Raw genomic sequence first — 18,424 nt, 5'->3', positions numbered from 1 at the left:
GCTGTCTTGTTCCTATTCTTTGGAATTCACCCCTCCACCCCACCCCACCCCACCTTAAAACTCTCTTGATACCATCAAAAACCTCCTCAAAATCAGCCTAGCTTTCCTAATCTCATCATACCTAGCTCAGTGTGTGTGTCTTAATTGTGCCTGTTTGTGAAGTGTCTTGGGACATTTTTTATGTTAAAGGCATAATTAAAAAGGCCAGTTGTTGTTAACTACAAAGAAAATTAGATACTGGTTTGTATTTGTTAAAAGAGGAATTTTCGGCTGTGACATGTACCTTATGGTAATTAGCATTGAATACAATTTTACTACAAGCATAATTGCGTGACTTGTGCAAACAAGGAATGATGAAGACAATAGAAGGCAGCATAAGTTAATGAGAGAAATTCATGTTTTGAGAGATGGTATTTTAAAAAATATTAGCAAATGAAGCAACCCTTTTTTCTCCATTTACTATGATTTTAAATACATTTTCAGTTGATATTGCTGTGCTGGATTATCACCATCTACTGGTGACTTTGTGACAGCCACTCAGTTGGTTATTAACAAGCCCGAGCAGCTGTGAATTTGCTGCATTCATTTATTGTAAAAATTATAATTAAATTCAAATTTATAGACTTGGATAGGTTTGTTATTTTTGTCATGCTATTGGTCACAATATGCAGATATGATGTAGAGAAGTCAAGGTTTGTTCAATGTAACAAATTGATCAATATAATAAAGGAACTCTGTGATTAACAGTGACATCAAGTGAAACATTAATTAATCACTTCTCAGAGTTGTAAAAAATCTGTAGACAAATTATTAGTAATTATTTTGAGGATGTATAACTATCTTCTATGGGTTTTCTAAATACAGATTTAAAACATTTTGTGTTGTTTATTGCCAGGTGGCAATAAATTTAAATAAAAATGAATTAGCCTTTTTTTTTTGCTGCTCTCTGTTGTGTTTTCCATCATGATATTTTCAAAGCCTGCTTGCTTCAGGGCCTCTTCTCCAACCTCCCCCCATGTTACACACCCTTCGGGCTTTCCTCCACTCCTACCTTTGTGCTCCAACACTTCCAACCTATCCCTATTCCTGCCCACTGCTCCAGCCTAGACTGTGAACAGGCCCAAAATACAGCTTCACCAAGTGCAGCCAGACTATGATATCCTCGTGTACTGCTGGACCGAACCTCCCAAATGCCAATTACCACCCTACCTGCCTCCTCCCAATCATCAGCAAAGTAATAGGAGGCCATCAAGCATCACCTATGCACCAATAATCTGTTCATTAATGTTCAGTTTGGGTTTCACCAGAACTCGTCGCAGCCTTGAACTAGGCCTAGACCCAAGAGCTGAATGTCAGAGGTCAGGTGAGATTAACTGCCCTTGTTATCAAGGCAGCATTTGTCTGATTATGGCACCAAAGACTCCTAGCAAAACTGAGGTCGATAGGCGTCAAGGAAATAAAGCTCTAGTAACTGGAGCCATACCTGACACAAAGAAAGAAGATCGAGGCTGTTTTTGGCCAATTATCGTAGGCCAGGATATTACTGCAACAGTGCCTCAGAGAAGCTTTTTCGGCCAAACCATCTTCATCAAAGACCTCCCCTTCATCATAAGGTTAGGAGTGGGGCTGTTTGCTGAAAATACTACAGTGTTCAGCTTCATTGACAGATCCTCCTACAACCAAGCAGCCCATGTCAGGCCTGCAACAGGGCCTGGGACAACATCCTAACTTGGGCTGACAAGTGGCAGGTAGCATTCACACCTCATAAATCAAAAGCAAAATAGTGCAGATGCTGGAAATCTGAAAAACAAACAGAAAGTGCTGGAAATACTCAGCAGGTCAGGCAGCATCTGTGGGGAGAGAAACAAGCTAACATTTCAGGTTGATGACCTTTCAGCAGATCTGGAAAAAGTTAGAGCTGTAGCAGGTTTTAAGCAAGTACAGCAGCAGGGAAAGGGGAGGAAAGAACAAAAGGGAAGGTCTGTGATAGCGTGGAAGGCAGGACAGATTAAATGACAAAGAGGATGATGGTGCACGGCAAAAGGGGAAGGTAATGGGACAAGTGAAGAAACAAATGATAGGTCTGGAGGAGGTGTAAATGGCAACAGCAGAATCATTACCAACAACTTTTTCGAACAGTAGCTGTTGGTAATGATTCTGCTATCCTTAATCAGTGACCCAACCACTGGATTCCATTTTGAAGTGTTCTTGCAGAGAACTGGCACAGGCTCAATGGGCCGAAAGGCCTCCTTCTGTGCTGTAACTATCTATGATTCTATAAAGCCATAATAGGTTCCTGGGGCCTTCGTGGCAGTGTGAGTGAGCACACTATCCTATTAACAATGGGATCTGTGTTTGAATCTGTAGAAATATATTTTTTTTAAAGTTGCATTACACTTTTTTGTACTCTTTTTGCCATAAAACAAAATGGAGTCCAGGCCCTGCTAGAAACTTCTGCAGCAGACAGTCTGTTTGCATAAACATGCTAACCCTGACTGAAACTGCTGATAGCTGATTAATAGCCACCAGACAACATTAAGACTGTCTTGCTGAGATAAGTACCACCCATTGTGCTCCCCTGTATTATCAATTCACCCCCTAAACGATACTCAAATTACCAGCCATTATCTCTTGTACAGAACTCATCCATAATATGCAAGAAGCCAAGTACCCAATCAGCCACTATGGAAATCACGGGCCCAAATAACTGGCCAGGAAACTGGACAATCCCAAAACAATGAAAAGTCGGTAATAGCACATTATCACACCCTAATCGAGTCATTGCTGTCTGGCCCACCAAAATCACTCACAAAAAAGACATTTGAGAAAAATGTAAAGACAAGGATGTGGTAATCATTAACTCTTTATCTGTTTTCGCTGACTGCAAAGGCAGGACCAAGACACAGGATGAAACCATAACTTGTTTTTACTGTATAAATACTTTGTGAAACTGTATCATTTTGGGAGTCGTTGCTTAGTCTTTGACTGAGTGAGACTCTTCCTTGCTGCAAGTAAAAATTAAAGGAACATCTACCGGAGCTGATTGTGTTGGAGTCGTATATTGAGAGTCGAGATTTCGACAGTTACTTCTTGGAGGTTCCACCGATATCACTTACTCTCTACCCTGTGAGTAACCAGATGCCGGCATAGTGCCTCTTCAGTGAAGGGCTTCACTGGCCAGAATAAGGTGAGCCTTTTGCTCGCAAGAGGTCTCTTTACTGTTGAATCGCATATGTAATCTGTTGTCCACAGAGGAGGTACTGCGATCTACGAGACTCGACATTTAAGAGCTAAAGTTATTTTTGTAACCATTTCCTTCTCAGCTTGTAGGCAGAAGGAAATATCCAATCTGGAATCGGCCCGGGGAGATTTTCATTAGGAAAAGGTAAAAAAAAAGAGCGCAATCGATCGATAATCCTTGTGTGATAGGATCAGGGTCCTTGTGCGATAGGACCATAAATTAAGGTAATCCTTGTGTGATAGGATCAGGGTCCTTGTGCGATAGGACCATAAATTAAGGTAATCCTTGTGTGATAGGATCAGGGTTCTTGTGCGATAGGACCATAAAGGGAATTATCCTTGTTCAATAGGATAATACAAGTCCCTAAAGGAAAGTTCCTTGTGTGATAGGACCATAAATTTTATTAAGATAAGTTAAGGACTCAATCTGTAGTGGCGTACAACGCAGACTGAGAATTGACTATTTGTTTAGATAGAGTTTAAGGCTATGATTTGTATACTCGTGTGAATATTGTTTGTCCTATTTGTCCTTGTTATACTGTTGTGTTCAATACTTTTGTGCAACATTGTAATTAGAGAAATGGGAAGAGTCACTGGGGAAAATTGTGATTCGGAAAAACAAGGATTGATTGAGAAAAGAACCAGTAACTGATTGATCAACTACGGTTGGTTCGTGTCAACATATCTCGTACACCCAGACTGTGCCTGAATTAAGAGCCTTTTCAGGCCTCGTGACGGCCAGGAGAAGTGGGCATGGAGAACTTGGTTGACTGAAAGGATTGTGAGATCAGAAACTGTGAGAAATCTTAATCATCCAGAATGGGTGCCAGGGCAAGTAAATCACCACCAAAGGGCACACCAGCATATTTTATGCTCCAGAATTGTGGTCAGTCTTCAATTGACCACCTAAAAAAATGCGTAAAGTGGACTAAGGGTGAAAACAGGCCATTTCCACCCGATGGTTCATTTAATTTAGAGAGAATAACATGTCTAGAGGAGTGCCTTATAGACAGAGGCCCAGGTAGAAGAGGTAAAAAGAAAGTAAATTGGTCGGCATTTGGAGATTGGAAAAGGGAAGCTGAGGAACGACATGAAAAGAACCTAAGGGTTAGCAAGCAGTGTATTAGAGGGAGAAAGCAGGTGGATGAATGAGTAGAGCAGGTGAATCGCCCTAGACATGGTAAACATCCATCTGTTATGGTTGCTAAAGAAACAAAGGCACACCCGCCAAATGCCCCTAAGGGTTGGGATGAGGATGTGGATTGGGACGAGGATTGGACTTCCTACAGCCATCGACCACCACCATATGTTCTACCCAAAGTGGGTGCTCCAGGCCAACAGGGAGGAGACGATCCTTGGGCCGGAGCACAGGGAGACAGGGTAACACCCGCTCCCAACAATGCAGGTGTGGCTACAGGAGAAGTAGATCTGTCACAAGGGAATCAATACCGTGACGGCCCTGCAGGTAGTACGCGAAGTCAGGCTCGTGGCCTGGAGCCATCCGCATTCCCATTAAGACTTTTCCCCAGTCCAGTCCCTGACGGAGCTCCGATTCCTATATATCGACCATGGTCACCAAATGAGTTAAGAACAATTGTGGAAGGATTGGCAGACCCTAAAACCAGTATTGAAAAGACAAGAGACCAATTAAAAGTGATCATCTTGTGCCATGAACCCCGTATATTAGATGGTCAAATTTTGCTGAAAGCATGGCTAAACGACACTAAATTTGTCGAATTCGAGACAAAATTCACAGATTTTAAACCCATTGAGAGGCTCCCAATGCAGATCCCGGCACAAAGCCAGGAGAGGGGTTCTGGGGAAGATGCTGGGAGGCCTTACATCAAGTATTCCCAAGGAAAATGAATTGGTCCAAAATCATGGAAACTACACAAAGAAAGGATGAGGATGTTGAGGATTATGTCGAAAGAGTGCGAGAAATCATGAACCAATGTTCAGGCATGAAAATAGAGGAAGTAGACTCTCCCATGATTAGCGCCGTGGTAAACGGACTGCGACCCGAACTTAGAGATCCCTTTAAATTAGTTTGTCTCGGATGGTGACAGGAATCGCTATCCAAGGTTGTATCTATGTTAAAGGACATACAAGATCGAAATAGAGAATCTAAAAGCAAGGTCACCGTGTTTATGGAACAAGCAGCTCCAACAACACCTGGCCCAGCGACACCTTCCTGCTGCCCTCCACAGGGTAGAGGAAGAGGAAGAAATTTTAGGGGAAGAGGGAGAGGAGGTGCAGGGCGGGAACAATATAGCACCTGTTACAATTGTGGTCAGACTGGACACTGGGTAGAAATTGCCCGTCAAAACAGCAACAACCAAATTATGATTGGGCTCAACAGGCCGGTAATAGACCACCTCCTCCACCTCTAGAACCCAACCCGTATGCGACCCAAGTCCAGGTACATGCTAGACCTCAGACTAATTTCTCTGTTCAAAATCCATTTGGGCCACAGAATCAAAATCAATTCGGCCAACGGTCAAATTATCTGTATAATGACCAATGACGCCCAATCCCAAGTGCTACGAGCAAACAGCTACCCGTCGTTCGTTAAATGCCATAGGAGAACCTGAAGTAAAAATACAAATACAAGGAAGGGATATTCCATTCTTGGTGGATACTGGCGCCACCTATTCGGTCCTTTCGAGGGAAGATACAAAGGGAATTCCCACTTCCACTAATCAAACCTCGGTGATTGGACTATCTGGACACGCTCATCAAATGTTTTTCTCCGACCCTATCAATGTACACTTAGAAGATTATGAAGATAGTCATTCATTCCTACTGTCTAAGGAAGTGCCAGTAAATCTGTGTGGACCTATTATGTAAAATGAGTGCCACTATCCTCTGTTCTCCAACCGGTATGGAAGTTCGAGTCCCCATAGATAAATATGGCGCATATCCACTACTTCAACCCACAACACCCATATTGTATGCCTGGAAAAGTTTGGGCCCTACACTAAGCAAAACCCTATCCTATTTGGTTGGTTCATATTGGTGTGTGACAAGGTTAATCACAGACTACCTCATATCTCAAAACTTGGGAAATTGGCACGAAACGTTACACTGTACAGCGTATTATGACAAAACTGGATCAGACACTACAGCTCAAATCTTTAATCAACCATTCCTGCACCGTAATCATCAATTGATGATTGAACAAATTTTTATCGGACCTGAAGGAATAGTGGCAAGGGTTGAATTATCCTCTCACAATCAGACTTTGTTTAGGGTTAAAGGTAGTGTCCCACATTGCACCCTTGCGGTTGCAGACACATATAAACCCCAGGATTTAGGACGAATGGTTAAGAGAATGCAAGGATCTCCAGTACAAGAGAAATGGCACACACTTAATGGAACTTTGGGGCAACATGAGGGATGGGAAGACTATTCTGTCAAGTTGAATAGGAAAATATATTTTGATGCTATCTTAGAAGAAAAGATACTCTCGGTCACTAGCTTTCCATTGCAACAAGGATCAGCAGGACTTCTTGCTAAGTCCTGGTCTGCACACTTTAATGAAGTAGGAAAGATGCTCACCGCACAACCATATAAGGTAGCGATCAATTCGACTGTACCACTTATTAAAAGCCTACGAAACAGATTCTCTTGTGTTATTAAAAGCCTTGGCCTCAAAAGGACACAAAGTGTCAAAGGCGAAGTTACAATTTGTCACAGAAAGGGTTTGGTGTCTAGGACACGAATTGGTCAGAGATACGAGACAATTGACACAAGACCGAGTAATCTGCTCTGCTCCACTACCAGTAACCAAGAGAGAAATGAAACATTTCCTCGGCATGTCAGGATATTGCAGGCAATGGATTATGAGTTATTCCGAGATCCTTAGACCAATGTCAGACATATCCATGCCCTCACTACCAGAAAAGTTGATTTGGAATGAAGTATTCCCAATACCCCTTGTCTCCAGCCGCAGAACAAGGTATCGAGCCAGTCATTACATCTCTGCTGGCACAGGGAATAATAGTTCCAACTAGAAGTCCGTGTAACACGCCGATTTTTCCGGTTCAGAAGCCGAATAGTGACAAATGGAGATTTGTCCAAGACCTAAGAGCCATGAATGAATCTGTATTCCCAAGTTATCCAGTGGTGCCCAATCCTGCGACTATACTTACCAGCATTCCGGCAAACTCAACGTATTATACGGTGATTGATCTATATTCGGCATTTTTCTCAATACCCATTCACCAAGAGTCCCAATTCCTGTTTGCCTTCATGTATAAAGGACGCCAATATACGTGGACAAGACTCCCGCAGGGATTTACCGAAAGTCCGACTATATTTTCACAATGCTTAAAGGATCTGGAAGATGTAATTTTACCAGCAGGTTCTACACTTGTACAATATGTTGATGACTTACTGCTCACCTCACTCTCCAAATTAGCCTACGAAACAGATTCTCTTGTGTTATTAAAAGCCTTGGCCTCAACAGGACACAAAGTGTCAAAGGCGAAGTTACAATTTGTCACAGAAAGGGTTTGGTATCTAGGACACGAATTGGTCAGAGATACGAGACAATTGACACAAGACCGAGTAAAAGCAATCTGCTCTGCTCCACTACCAGTAACCAAGAGAGAAATGAAACATTTCCTCGGCATGTCAGGATATTGCAGGCAATGGATTATGAGTTATTCCGAGATCATTAGACCAATGTCAGACATATCCATGCCCTCACTACCAGAAAAGTTGATTTGGAATGAAGTATCCCGGAATGCTTTCCAGAGTCTTAAGCAGTCCCTCACTTCAGCACCAGCCTTGGGATTACCAGATTACACTAAGCCATTCAACTTATTTGTTCATCACAAGTCGGGTTTTGCACAATCTGTTTTGACTCAGCTACATGGGGACAGGCAGCGACCAATAGCATATTTCAGTGCCCAACTAGATCCAGTGGCACGCGAACTACCAGGATGTCTTCCTTCTTTGGCAGCAGCTTATTACGCTGTACAACAGGCTCAGACAATAACTCTAAATTATCAAACAGTTTTATATATCCTACACTCTGTCGAGATCTTACTTGCTAAATATGCCACTCAACACCTAACTTCTGCAAGAACCACTAAATGTGAAGTAGTACTGTTATCAAATCCGAACCTTATCATTAAAAGATGTACTACCTTAAATCCAGCCACTCTACTCCCCACGGAAGAAGATGGCAAACCCCATTCATGTGAAATGGTAACCGAATTAGTGACTAAACCATGTATCAATTTAACAGATGTACCAATGTGTAACCCTGATCTAGTGCACTATGTTGACGGATCACCCTTACGAAATGATAGGGGCTAACCTAAAGCAGCTTATGCAATTGTAACCCAGTTTAATGTTGTCGAAACCGCCTCTCTTCCAGACTCCTTTTCAGCCCAACAAGCCAAATTGTTTGCGTTAACTCAAGCCTGTATTCTGGCTGAAGGACAAACAGTTAATATCTACACTGACTCCAAGTATGCTTTTGGGGTAACACATGACTATGGACAAATTTGGAAAATTTGCGGGTACCTGACTTCTTCAGGAACCACTATCAAGAATGCAGAACAAGTAGAAAATCTTCTGCGAGCCATTCAATGCCCCTTAAAACTTGCCATTATCAAATGCCAAGCACATACAGGCCAGTTGAATGAGGTAGCACTTGGAAATGCCAGAGCTGATAATGCAGCTAAGTCAGCAGCTCTGTCAAAAGGGGGGATGCAGGTGTCATTGTTTCCACTAAGGAAAAATAATTGCTCAGATCCGCCACCCACTATTAATGATGTGCTGTCCTTCCAGACTCAGGCCAGTACAGAGGAGGTGTTGACCTGGACAAAGGATCAATGTTATAAAAATCCAGAAGGAATATGGGTTCACCACGACGGCCGCGTGGTGGCGCCCAAATCCTTACTTCCATGGATTGCCCGATGTATTCATACATTCACACATGCAGGCAAAGGGGGGATGGCAGATTATATTTTGGCAACTTGGTATGCACTAGGTATTTCGGCAATTGCAAAACAAATCTGTGAAAATTGTGTTACCTGTCAGACAATGAGTCCGGGTAAGACGGAAAAAGTAGAATCTGCCTCCCACCCAAATCCAATGGGGCCTTTTGTACATTTACAAATGGATTTTATTGAATTGCCTATGTGTATGGGATTCAAATATGTATTAGTTATTGTAGATGTGTTCTCTAGATGGATTGAAGCCTTTCCATGTAAAAAGGCCGGTGCCACTACTGTTGCTAAATGTTTGTTAAAAGAAATTGTACCACGCTTCGGAATCCCTGCTAAGCTTTCTAGTGATAATGGGTCACATTTCACGGGAACTGTTATAAAAGAAATGTGTAAAGCTTTACAGATTAACCAACGTTTTCATTGCAGTTATCATCCACAATCAGCTGGACTTGTTGAAGGATATAATGGAATGCTTAAAATTAAGCTGGCAAAATTATGTAATGACACTGGACTAAAATGGGTAGAACTGCTGCCCTTAGCTTTGATGGTAATGCGATCTGCAACCAACAGAACAACAGGCCTGTCACCGCATGAGATAGTTATGGGACGTCCCCAACGACTACCTTTTACAGCACCGTTTACTGCAAAACAAATGGACATCCACAAAATGGAAGAAAATATGTTGAATTATAGTACTGCACTAACCAAATGTATTCCAGCTTTCATTCGCAGGTAAAAGAAGCTCAAGTCAAGCCAGCGGAAGGGAAGTGTCATAATCTGGAGCCTGGGGAATTCGTTTAAATCAAAATCTTTAAAAGAAAAAGCAGTCTACAACCAAGATTTGAAGGACCATAACAGGTCTTGCTGGCGACCAATACTGCAATCAAGGTAAATGAAAGACCTGGATCCATGCATCCCATTGCAAAAAGGCACCCGACCAGGAGGAAGGGAAGAAGGAACCAGAGGTACAGTAAAAGGAAGACCGAATAAGGAACTGTACAGACTATGGGGACTGATAGTGCTATGCTTGACAGGGTTTTGCTTTGCGTTATTGATAATACCAGGGGTACAGAAACGCGAACGAAGGGAATTGCAGGTAAATGTATTTATGGCGCTGAGTCATAGGTATGCTCAAGAAAAAAACTTGTCTAGTTGTTGGATATGTTCCCATGTACCTGTCCACTCCGAAGCGGGTATTTCCCTAAGATCTGTCCCCTTTAATGAATCAGAAATAGTAGAATGGTTGACAGTGCAAAATAAAATAAACCTAACCAAGGTGGCAGAACTGAAGGATCTAACAGAATGGAGGTCAACGGGTTATAAACTTACAACCTTCCGGGCATGGTACCAGCCAAATTATAATAATAACTGTCAGCCACCGTTCCTAAGTATTACTCCCGGAATAGGAAATCCTGAAGGTATAATATGCCTAGTGAGTAATGAGACTAAAGGACCAGAAATGGGACATAGCTAGTGTTCCCAAATGACTAAATGGCAAGCCATAACAAATCTCCCTGACGGGAGAAAGATAGCAACCGTTAACTGGACGATGGTCCATAATAAGGCCTCAGGTGAAGGGTGGGACGGGGAGACCACTCGAGTATGGATGGCACAAAAGGACCAAAAGCTGACGTCTTATAATTGCATGTACTTTATTTGTGGCCATAAAGCCTACCCATGGTTACCAGCCATGTTACTTAGGATATGTGGTACCCTTTATTAGGACAACAAAGACTCTAAGGGATGCCTATGGAAATCATAGACTTAAACGTGATTTGACATGGCTAAATGGAATATTCAAGGTAATGATATCACCCTATGGAATACCATCAACCAAATGGCAATTACGGGAACTGGCTAATTTAGTAGAATCAGTAGCCAACGCAACTTCCCAAGCCTTCGAAGGGGTGAATGATGAAATGGTAGCCATTCGAACAGTGGCTCTCCAAAATTGTATGGCCTTAGATTATCTCCTAGCCAAAGAAGGAGGGACATGTGTGTTAATTGGTGAAGAATGCTGCACGTATATCCCAGATAAGTCAGAAGAGATCAGCAGTCTAGTTGAATATATTAGGAAAAAGGTGATAGAGTACAAACAAACTATTGGCCAGGATGGTACCACCTTGTGGGATTGGGCATCGGGATGGTTGGGATCTCTAGGGAGATCTTTGGTACAGGGTTTGATCATATTCTTGCTGATAGTCTTCACCCTATATATTTTATTTGTCTTGGTTAAGTGTTGCTGTGTCAGATTGGGAAAAACAGTGTTACCAACCGAGACCACTGCTAGGGTTATGGTAGCAACAATTACTGAAGGTTCTTGTGTGGAAATGGAAATAGAAAGACTATGCAAGATTAGAATGGATTAAGTTGTCCTTGTGAAGGACAAAAGGGGGGGAATGTGGAAATGTATTTTTTTTTAAGTTGCATTACACTTCTTTGTACCCTTTTTGCCATAAAACAAAATGGAGTCCAGGCCCTGCTAGTAACTTCTGCAACAGACAGTCTGTTTGCATAAACATGCTAACCCTGACTGAAACTGCTGATAGCTGAATAATAGCCACCAGATAACATTAAGACTGTCTTGCTGAGATAAGTACCACCCACTGTGCTCCCCTGTATTATCAATTCACCCCCTAAACGATACTCAAATTACCAGCCATTATCTCTTGTACAGAACTCATCCATAATATGCAAGAAGCCAATTACCCAATCAACCACTATGGATATCATAGGCCCAAATAACTGGCCAGGAAACTGGACAATCCCAAAACAATGAAAAGTCGGTAATAGTACATTATCACACCCTAATCGAGTCATTGCTGTCTGGCCCACCAAAATCACTCACAAAAAAGACATTTGAGAAAAATGTAAAGACAAGGATGTGGTAATCATTAACTCTTTATCTGTTTTCGCTGACTGCAAAGGCAGAACCAATACAGGATGGAACCATAACTTGTTTTTTACTGTATAAATACTTTGTGAAACTGTATCATTTTGGGAGTCGTCGCTTAGCCTTTGACTGAGTGAGACGCTTCCTTGCTGCAAGTAAAAATTAAAGGAACATCTACCGGAGCTGATTGTGTTGGAGTCGTATATTGAGAGTCGAGATTTCGACAAATCCAAACCAGACTGATAAAAAGTCATCTTTCCTGCTGTCTGGAAGTGTCCTTTGTGACATCATTTGTCACTGCATTGCCAGTGTCACTCAAAAATGCTAGTGTGGGAAGTACAACATTCTTCACTAGGTCCTCTTTTGAGGTGGGGGTTAATGCATGCTATGGTGGCAATGTGGAAGTGGATTTACACAGATCCCATTGTTAATTGACTCTGGCCATGGTACATCTGACATGGAAGCTCATGTTGCTCATGTTGGAAACTGGAAAATCATTCCATTGAGTAACACTGGTATCCTTCACCTTGGTCGGCAGTAAAAATGCTATCGCTATTTATTTTTGTACCAGTTTCTGTTTTAGCTCCATTATTGCGTCCACCCAGATTTTGTCTCATTCCATGCATATTCCTTGTTGGTTATTGTTGGAGACTTTTGTACCTTTGCAGCTGTGTGTTCAGTTCAACTGCAGGACAACAAAGGAACCATCAGACTAAAACAGTTTTGTCTCTGTAGCTCTGACCATTGATCCAAAATGATATTGTTTAACTCTAAACCAACTCCCAGTCAGTGCCCACAGTATGCTGCACTACTAACTTCCTGTATAAGAACATACGTTTGGAGAGCTCATTCAGCCCATCACAAAAGCTATGGAAGTTTATAGAAATACCTTCAAAACGTGTGTATCGCTCAAGCTGTGATCCTCCTTTCAATCCAAGAAAACAACTTCTGTAGTCAAAATGTTATTCATTGTGGTAGAAAATAATAATGGTATAAAATGACAGAGGCAGACCCAGGTGATTAAAGTAAATAATGAATTTGACAGATGAGCAGTGGATCTGAATTCTGATTTCAAATTGAGGCATAGTTTGAAAAAACGCATGCCATTTTAAAGCAACACTAACCTTGTGTAAAATAAATGAGCAGAATTTTTGTTGTTTGGGGAGAGATACAAGCCAAATAGTTGTACATTATTTCAACATGTTGATGAAGCAAACTGTGCTCTACATCGCTGCATTGGGTGTTTGTAAAAAAAACCATATGCAGAGGGAAAAGATTCCTGATGCATATCAATGTCAACAATGAACAAACTGGGTGTGATTTGCTTGAGAGGTAAGTAGAGTTTTGAAAATTAATATTATGGAATGTTTTCCATTGGCAACAGTGGGTTTTTCAGCTTTCTCACGCTGATGCATCAGTAAATGGAACAGATCAGAGCACTGAGAGCCCCAGAGTGGTACCTGAACTACTTTTTCCTGAACCATTTCTGGAATATATAGAGGATATTGCAGTACAGCAATCACTATTTAATCTGTGTTGTCTAAAATAAGATGTGATGAAGACAGTTCAGTGTGTGTTTTTATTAATATGATTCCTGGTGGCTAAATAGAAAGAAAAATATTGTTTGTATCCATGCCAGCATATGTCCAAGTCCCTGATAGTCTGTGGAATGCTGGCTTCCAGCTTGTTCAGTATCTCAGTATTAAATTCTGGATTTGTGCTGAAATGTAAATTCAATTTCAATTTATCCTAAAGTTAATTCCTATTCAATACAATAGTTATTTCTCAATAAAACCCTGCTGCCTATGTTCTTCTTCATTGCATCTTATTTTATACAACACAGATAAAATGGAGATTGTTATACTGCAATGCCCTCTGTAAATTCCAGAAATGCTTCAGGGAAAAGTAGTTCAGGTACCACTCTAAGGCTGTCAGTGCTGTGTGATCTGTCCCACTTACACTGCAGGGTGGAAATCCCACATCAGTGGCAACAGACAGGCACCTTTTCTTACTTCATTTGTATTCCCGGTCCTTCCCTCCGTGGTTGAAGAAAGTCAGTGATGGGAAACCACAGCCTTGGTAAGCCCCACCTTCTCAAGTGGTGCTCTGCACTTCTGCAGGAAGCAGCACTAGAAAGGGACCAAAGGTTTGTTTTTAATTCTAAATGCTCAAGTAATTTGCTATGCATGGTTCAATACATTTTAACATTGTGATATGAAGCTGCAATTAGCACTCAGAGGAAGGTCAGATCTGACAATAGCAATTTATCTTGAATGAATTCCCAGCTTTGTTCCAGCATTATTAACAGTCACTAAATAAAATGGTTTTCCAGGACATCGGTTTATGAAAGATCATCAACCTGTTTTGAGAAACTGTGAATATATTTTCATGTAACTGGTTCCTTAATGTGTTTTTATTGGCTGTAATATCAAGTATATGAAAAGAGACAGAACAAACCAATTAACAAAACCCTGGTCATTTAAGTGCTTGGGCATTGACAATTCTCTATGCATTCTAATGGCGAACGATCGGTTCATACTATAGGAAGAAATGAAACTGAACTTGCTCTTTCATGTTTTTAGTCAGTGCTGTCACAAATCTATGAAACCTGATACAATGCATGTACAAATGAGGAACAGTAAAGCGTTCATTTTCCATAACATGTTTATTTGATAAAGATGGACCATTAGATTGAAACAACGTCACCTTACAAAGTTTTCAGGCTTTGCATGTTCTGTAAAATTCATTAGTAACTCTGACGGTATTTTTTCTGAAATCTGAAAGCTTTGGCCTTCTATTCAAATCTAGATAAATTGTAGATGGCCATCAACATGAGAATCTGGTTCAAAGCGGTTTATTTTAAGTTGCATTATCAGATTTAAGTATAATACTTTGAAATAAAAGTTTGTTTGAATTGAATGTAGTTTACTATATATGTGATAAGTACTGATTAGGTTTTCCAGAATCAGATTAAATATGACGAGCATTTGAGAAGGTTTTGTAAAACATTCTGCTATTTCCATGCAACAGGTCTAGTCCGATAATGTTCATTCAGCCAGTATAGAGTTCAAACATTAATAGTGCACCCTCTAGCCACCTAATAAAAGCTCCCCGTTTTCATTACAGGCTACTTAAGCACTACAGTCTGGTCCAGTTAAGATCAACCATTCTTTTCAAATTATAAAATTATAAAACAATCAAGCCACTAAAGTCATAATGGCAGAACTCAGCTAAGGTCAATTGAGAAAGAGTTAAAAATGAAGCCTGCACAACATATTTCAACTATTCAAGCCTTCTCAAAAAGTTCAAGATACTTTAATGACATTCAAGCAAAAAACATGTTAAACATACAAGACAACACCACTGCCATTTTAAGATATTACAATTTGCTTTGTACAAAGACCAATATTTTGGAATTCATGGGATTTCCGACTGTTTGAAATCCAACTTACTAAGGCTAACAAAAGATGGTGAGCCTGACTTCTCCATTTAGTAAACTAGTACAACTTTGACCTCACTTGCACTGGTGCTAAATGGCTTTGCACTCCTGGTTAGTCCAGTAAAGGGAAAATTATTGTTTAAATGTACTTAGATAAGTGAGCAGTACTGTAGCCTCATTTTAAGCACAATTGTTTCCATTATTCATGGAAGCAGTGGAAAGGGATGACTTACAAGAGGCAATTCAGACACACTGGGGGTAAGGTTCACCTACCCTGCTTGGATGGATCATCCACCTGTTATAGAAGCTGCCCGATTTTCAATGCCATTGATTACAAGGGAATGAAAATAGGTGGGGTTCTATAACAGGCGGACGAGTCCCTCTGTCACTTTACTGCCCAAGTGTTAAGGTGGAAATTACCCACAGTGTCTCTTCTCAAATGTATCCTTTACGGTTAACTAGGTCATCATCAACAACACTTATCAAATTTCCACAGCTATATTTAAGGTTAAACATAAAAATGCATCGACACATTTAATGTGGGAAAAATTATACTTTTTTGGTTCACTAAAATGTACGTCATGTTAATTGTTAAAAACTTTGAAAGGTTACCCTGTAAACAGTGCATATGTAAGAAATACTAGCATGCACCACAGCAGCTCGGATTACTGTTGGCATGTGGCTGTAGAAAGTTATTAAAATATTTTCAAACCTCAATGTTTTTGTAATCAATGTATGTGTTACATTGTTTTAGACTGTCAAATACCTGTGGTAATATAAAGTAAATTACACGTTACCTTCAATATCACTATCATGCTTTCAAATGAAACACAAATACAACTTTACATAGTCACAACGATGAAACAACAGTTGTCTTGATGCTTGTTACATACTTACCGATTAAATCAAATATTAATATAAATTAATGGTTATTTTTTATAATACAAAAACTGTACCTCTTGAATTATTTGGCAGATCAAAAAGTTTCCAAATGCATCATTTATCAGCTAAAGGCAGTGACTTCATGACCATCTTTTACTGTACAGCAAATACTGTACTGAACACAGCTGCTTGTGAGAATATTTCTAAGCCTCAGATGACAAAACCTGCAGCAATATTAGGGCTCTGAGATTATCATTTTAATCAGATGTATCTGGTTAAAATTCAGCCCAGAGTTGTTATGTTTGAACGGCCACCAGGGGGCGCACTGATGCGCTGAGTAGGACGACGAGGAATGTGATCATCAGCCTGGGATCCTAGAACAGAATAAAAAGCAAATTCACACTGTGCCATATCATTGTAATGATTTTAAAATAATTGTTTCATAATATTTATTTGAAGATTAATCTTTTTTCTAAAATTTATTTTAAACAGAACATTAGCTATAATTTAGGAGAGGCTGGCTACAATTTAATACCGATTAAATTTCAAAATAAAATATTTTCTCATGAAAATGCCATTATGATCAGCCTCTCCACTGATGCATTCTTTTGCCATTTTCCTTCTTAGTAGATGTAACCTAGTAGATGTAAAGTATCCACTGTGGCAGGAAGGTATACCTTGGGCCGTTCTTCCTGATGAGGGTAAAGGGAAACACTAAGAAAGAAGGAACCTGCATTTTTTTTTATACAGTTTCTTTCAACAGAGTGATTATCTGCACAAACACTTTTGCGGCCTTCTGCACATGCCATGGTATCCTGGACTGTGCATGCGCACCCGATCCCGTTCTGTGCATGCGCGCTTTTTACCGAAGCCACACATGCGTAGTACCCAACAGTTGAGGCCTGCAGCGTGGGCCACACTTTCCTCGAGGAGAAGGCCACTGCATCCATTGTTGGCTAGTGGTGGGGGGGGGGGAAGAGAGAGAGAATCAAAAGAGGAGAGAGGAAATCGGAAGGGGGAAGGAGAGAGAGGGAATTGGAGGCGGGGGGTGGGAGGGGACAGAGGGAGGATCGGAGGGGGAGAGAGAGGGGGAGAGAGTGGAGGGAGAGAGAGAGAGATAGGAGGGGAGAGTGGAGGAGAGAGAGAGAGAGAGGAGGGAGGAGAGAAAGAGGAGGGGTGGAGAGAGAAGAGGGGGAGAGAGCGAGATAGCAGGGGGAGAGAGGGAGAGAGAGGAGGGGGAGAAAGAGAGGAGGGAGGAGAGAGAGGAGGGTGAGAGAGAAAGGATTGAAGGGATAGGGAGGATCGAAAGGGAGAAGAGGCCAGGAACTCTGGGGATAAAGAGCATGGAGAGTATAGTGGGTATGGGGTAAGAATGTGATCCAGGTCTAAAAGGGCAGTTGGGTGGGGGTGGGGGGGGGTGGGTGAATGAGAGCGAGAACGTGATCCAGATGGTAAGACGGATCATGTTCTTCTAACCCCATCCCCTTTAAACCTGCACCACCTTCTCCCTTTCCTTCCCCTACAACTGGTTAATTTCTTGGAAATCTCGGTGCGTGTGTGGCAAGTGACATCATTGGACTAAATGAAATCCAGAAGTCATGACACTGTCACTATTCACTTCATACCCAATAAACCTATTAACAATCCGTGATCAACTCACAATGCCCCATCTATGAGGGTCGGGGGAGAGGGGGAGGAACTTGGACAGGGGGAGAAAGTCAGGAACCCGGGGGAGGGGGGCAGGGGAGAAGGTCAGAAACTTGGGTGGGGAAGGAGATCAGAAACCTGGGGGAGGGGGGGGGAGGTCAGGAACTTGGGCGGGGGAGGTCAGCAACTTGGGGGAAAGGTCAAGAACTTGGGCTTGGGAAGAGGTTATAAAGTTGGGTGGAGAAGGGGGTCAGGAACTTAGGCAGGAGGAGGAGGTCGGGAACCTGGCGGAAAGAGGTCAGAAACTTGGGGGTGTGGGAGGAGGGTTAGGAGATTGTTGGGGGGAGGGGGCAAGAACTT

At 41.5% G+C, this 18,424-nt stretch overlaps 1 protein-coding gene across 1 annotated transcript in view; it reads right to left on the bottom strand.

Moving 5' to 3' along the window:
- Window positions 1–14,764: 14,764 nt before the first annotated feature.
- dpysl4 (dihydropyrimidinase like 4) overlaps window positions 14,765–18,424 on the bottom strand; it is a 47,708-nt gene continuing 44,048 nt past the window's right edge. The window contains exon 14 of the mRNA XM_070876793.1: window positions 14,765–16,791. Within this exon, the coding sequence (XP_070732894.1) occupies window positions 16,700–16,791 (92 nt within the window). The 3' untranslated portion in view covers window positions 14,765–16,699. The remainder of the gene's footprint in view (window positions 16,792–18,424) is intronic.

This window comes from Pristiophorus japonicus, chromosome 3 (assembly GCF_044704955.1).
Source record: "Pristiophorus japonicus isolate sPriJap1 chromosome 3, sPriJap1.hap1, whole genome shotgun sequence".
Taxonomy (NCBI): Eukaryota; Metazoa; Chordata; class Chondrichthyes; family Pristiophoridae; genus Pristiophorus; species Pristiophorus japonicus.
This window is presented reverse-complemented; position numbering and strand designations above follow the sequence as displayed.